The sequence below is a fragment of the Buceros rhinoceros genome, unplaced genomic scaffold (genome assembly GCF_000710305.1).
Source record: "Buceros rhinoceros silvestris isolate BGI_N320 unplaced genomic scaffold, ASM71030v1 scaffold30814, whole genome shotgun sequence".
Lineage (NCBI taxonomy): Eukaryota > Metazoa > Chordata > Aves > Bucerotiformes > Bucerotidae > Buceros > Buceros rhinoceros.
The window spans coordinates 292-4507 of NW_010410477.1; the positions used below are offsets into that span (position 1 = coordinate 292).

Consider the following 4216-nt stretch of genomic DNA (forward strand, 5'->3'; position numbering starts at 1 on the left):
CAAGAGTGGGTGATGGGGAACATCTCGTGAAGAAAATGCTGTGCATTTTTTAGTCTGGAAAAAATGCAGGGAGATGTTTATAACCGTCTATAAACTCTTTCTTTTTTCAAATGCTGAAACTGGCCTTCCTCACGTAAATGGTGCTCCATGACTGATTCCAGTTGCCTACACCCTTACCTCCCATGGACAATTTAAGAGCGAGTGAGTGTTCTTCCAGCCAGAAGACCCCTGAGCCGAGGGGTTTCAGTTCCCCCTTTGTAACACAGGGCACAAAACATCAGAGGCCTGGGCTTTCTGCAAAATGCCGCTGTCTCTAGCTGTATCTCCGATTTTACCATATTTATATGGTCAGAAAGTGGAGAGCAGTTCCCTGAAAACGAGAGTGGAAAATGGTTCTCTGCCTCCACAAATTGTTCCAGGTCTTGTGAGATGCATAACTCTGTGTTACTGTACCCAGGGAGTCTGGATTTTTACAAACGCCTAATAGTTATTTCTAAGTTCAAACATTAGAACCAAAATTCTGTGTAATTTTAGATTTTAATTATTAATATCACGTGCATCTTAAAACAACTTGGATTAAAATCCTGTGGATTTTTCCTGGTGCTTCTGTAACTGTGAAATCCGTGGCCGTGAGCTCATGTATTTAAAAATCCAGACAATAAACACTGTGTACACACACATTGAGGGTAATAATGAAGTTAAAAGCCATGTAAGTTCAAACTAAAGCTCATAATAAATCACCTCTACCGAACATTCGGACAAGGGGCTGTGACCATTTATCTACATAAGGAACAGATTATTACCAGACTGAATCAGAGTAAACCGTAATTCCAATTACTCTTTGTAACAAAAACACCACAGAAGAAACAATGTCTCCTCTGGTGATGCAGAAAACAACATCAAATGCCTTACTTTAAAGCAAGTAAAGAGAATATTTAATACAGCTATTTGACCTTGTTCTCTCCAGCTCAACTTTGTTTTACCACTGTGTATTTACAGTAAGTACTGGGACAAAATCCCGCTCCCACTGACTGACAAGGTCAGGAATTCACTTTTTGTTTAAGTGCAAAACAGATGGGTGACATTTATCAGCACGACAAACACTTTACATGTTAGATAATTTTTTTTTTTTTTAATTAACAATACAGCTCAGATCAAGGACTTAAAAAAAATACCGTGGGAAGGCAGAAGACCTCACTGATATAAAGACCTTATTGATATAAAAACCTTATTGATATAAATTCTTCCATCTAGGAATATCATATTCTGAACAAAAGATTTCAATCATGTGAACCGTGATGTATTTTTAATAGGCATTTAACTGAGACAAAAATGTGAGACAGAGGGGAGGCAGCTCTCCTTATCCATTTGCTGGCTTTTTCAGAGCCTGTTAAAAAGTGGATCCTGTTGTTAATAGAAAAAATATAACCATTCCAGATTATAATACAATATATAACTACTGTACAGTATGATTATACATTTTTATCTCGTTCACTTAGGAAAAGTTGCCACCTCATTTGCTACTTCCCAGATGATCAGTCAATTTTTAAGGGTAAAAACGGTCAGTACCTTTAAACAGCAGATTAGTTCAGAGATTTAAGTCCTGCCAGAGGTTTAATCCTTGTAAAAACTACAGCAACACCAACATTTACTTTTTAAGGAGAGGAAGCAGCTGCCTTCATGCTGAGCTATTCCGTTTCTTTTTCTTCTTTTGCAGCAGCACTTCCAATTTTTGCTTCTCTGAAGTAATTTTTCTCTTTCTTTTTGCTGTTTTATGACTTTTATCAGCCTGACAAACTTCGGTTTTCTTGACTATCAATGATTTTTCATCTTCATTTGCTGAAAAAAAAGCAAGAAATTATTCATACTGATATTTATGTCCAATCTTTGTAGACTAAAATGGCACAGAGACTTATTTGTTTCTCATTTTAAAAAGGGGGTTATACATAATTTCTTACTTACAGTGGAATGTGCCACTTATGCTATATCACATTTTGCCTGTGATACAAAAATATCTGCAGGTCAAGTATATAAATAGATAGAGGAAAACATAGGAAAAAAAAATACTGACTCGGACTTTGTAACGACTACAACGGCCTTAGACCTAATTTTGATTATAGGAAAACAAGACATGCAGTTCAATCGAGCTGTTTATTCTTCTCCTATCTGTCTCAAAAGCTTCACAGTGGCTTCCCCAAGTGTGTTACTCCAGCAAAGAGAAACAAAACTTTCACATAATAAAAGTGAAAAGAGGCTTGTGTCCAACATACATAAGAGTCATTCTCCAATGGGTAAGGACAGCTGTATCACTTGCCAGCATCACATCCCCAGTTCTTCTAGATGCCAAAATTTTTTCCAGTGCACACAGCAAAAACCTCCCTCTTAGTCTGTCCTGTTTCACAGTCCCATTAACAACCGAAAATATACACAGTTCCGGTACCTTGAGATGCTGCTGCAGCTTTATCAGAATTTTCTTGTTTTTCTGCGACCTGGTCAAGCCACACTGCGAGACACGTCAGCCTTGCTTTGGTATCGACTTCACCTAGTAAAGACAGCGGGTCTTCAATCTGATGATAATACAGAAGAAGATTAGTGAAGCATCTGAAGTGAGAAGGTATCTTACCGCCCACCTTCCACCTCATTTCAGGTGCCTAAGGATGGGTAGAGCTAGAGGCTGTGTGTACAGGGGTTCACGGTCACATCCCGACAGTCCTGTGCCCAGTTTTACAACAGTTTTACAAAAGACTCCCAGTGGCTTTCAGAAGGGATCTTGATAAACAAGACTGGTGGGCTGCAGGCACATGAAGGTCAGTTTAACATGAGTAATAACTAGATGAGTGATAGACCCACCAAAATAAAAATTATTTATGGGTCCAGAAGTCTCTCCAGAGTAATAGGTATTTTTTGCTACAGCTAAAATAACATTAAGTTATTGCATCAGATTCCTTTCCTCCCTCACAAAGAGAAGGCTGCTGATTAAAATGAATCTCTTCAGAGTGTGTTTCAAACTGCTGAACTCCAACCATGTCAGTCAGCTCTGGGAATACCGATACAAATATCCCATTACCAGCATCAGAGGACAAAGGGTCACAAACACACGGGCAGTGCAACAGCAGCAACTACTTGTATGAGGATACCCTACCTCAAAGAGCTGGACAGAGCAGCCCACGCTTCTATACAAAGTTTTACAAAACTCTGCCTGCACAGGAAGAAAACCTCACATTTGGTCAGAGAACTGTAAAGAGTTTCCTGATCGCTGTGTCAGTTATATACAAGGGGAACAGAAATTTGAAGTGAAGGGCAAAGAGAGATTTTTGCTACTGCACTTAGAAGTATAAACATAATTAGAGGCAGTGATATAAAAAAACGGGCAAATTCAGATTTTTAAGAGAGTAGCGATAGTCACCAACATAACAAAAATTTACAGCAGTCCTTAGACCGTATCTAACTGCTGAGATAGTCAGAAGCCTGGCCAGGTAGGTCTGAACGGAAGCATGGCATTCCATAAAGAGGAGATGAGATCCCCATAATATCATCAGATTTTATAGTTTGTTTAAAAAAAAAATTAAAGATACAAACCCAGACAAGTAAATGAAAATATGTGCATAGGCACACCCTCCTCTACGGAACAGAACACGGAGGAAGATCAAGACATCCTGATTCCTAGCAAAACTCCCTCACTGATTTAAAAGTAATCTTTGTAACAGAACTGTCTGCAGTTTTGGCTGTCTGATATTTTTCCATGCAGGTAACAAGCAGTTTAATAGACGAACCTTATGAAGATCCAGGTTCCACATTTTAATGTACCCATCGCTGGAAGCAGTAACAATAACGTGTTGGCCTTCTCTTTCAAAACTATAGATATCTTTTATTCTGTGAAGGAAAGGGAACGCTTTGTTACTGTGTGGTTCACTGCAGAAGGGTAAGCAGACAAAAATTAAAGATGAATAGGCAACAGTCTACCACTCACTTTGACACAAACCCCACAAACGACAGGCCGGAACTTTGAACCAGACCTGTTCTGAGCGCTGTCCTTTACCAGAGGAACGCTTGCCTGTGCCAGGCTTGTTCAGATTCAATTCCAAACACCTCAACACTTCTAAGCACACACTGTTAACCACATCAGTGACACTTCGGCTAATGCTTTTGTGTTTTGATGTTTGGACAAAATTCACACTCTATAGTAAAACGAAAACAACTGTAAAATATGCTGAAC

At 39.0% G+C, this 4216-nt stretch overlaps 1 protein-coding gene across 1 annotated transcript in view; it reads right to left on the minus strand.

Annotated features, from left to right (window-relative positions):
• Positions 1-1524: 1524 nt before the first annotated feature.
• The window catches only part of PAK1IP1 (PAK1 interacting protein 1), a gene marked incomplete at its 5' end in the record, with an annotated part of 5514 nt that continues 2822 nt past the window's right edge, over positions 1525-4216 (minus strand). Inside the window, 3 exons of the mRNA XM_010135644.1 lie at positions 1525-1839; positions 2441-2567; positions 3774-3873. Coding sequence (XP_010133946.1) covers positions 1679-1839; positions 2441-2567; positions 3774-3873 — 388 coding nt within the window. The remainder of the gene's footprint in view (positions 1840-2440; positions 2568-3773; positions 3874-4216) is intronic.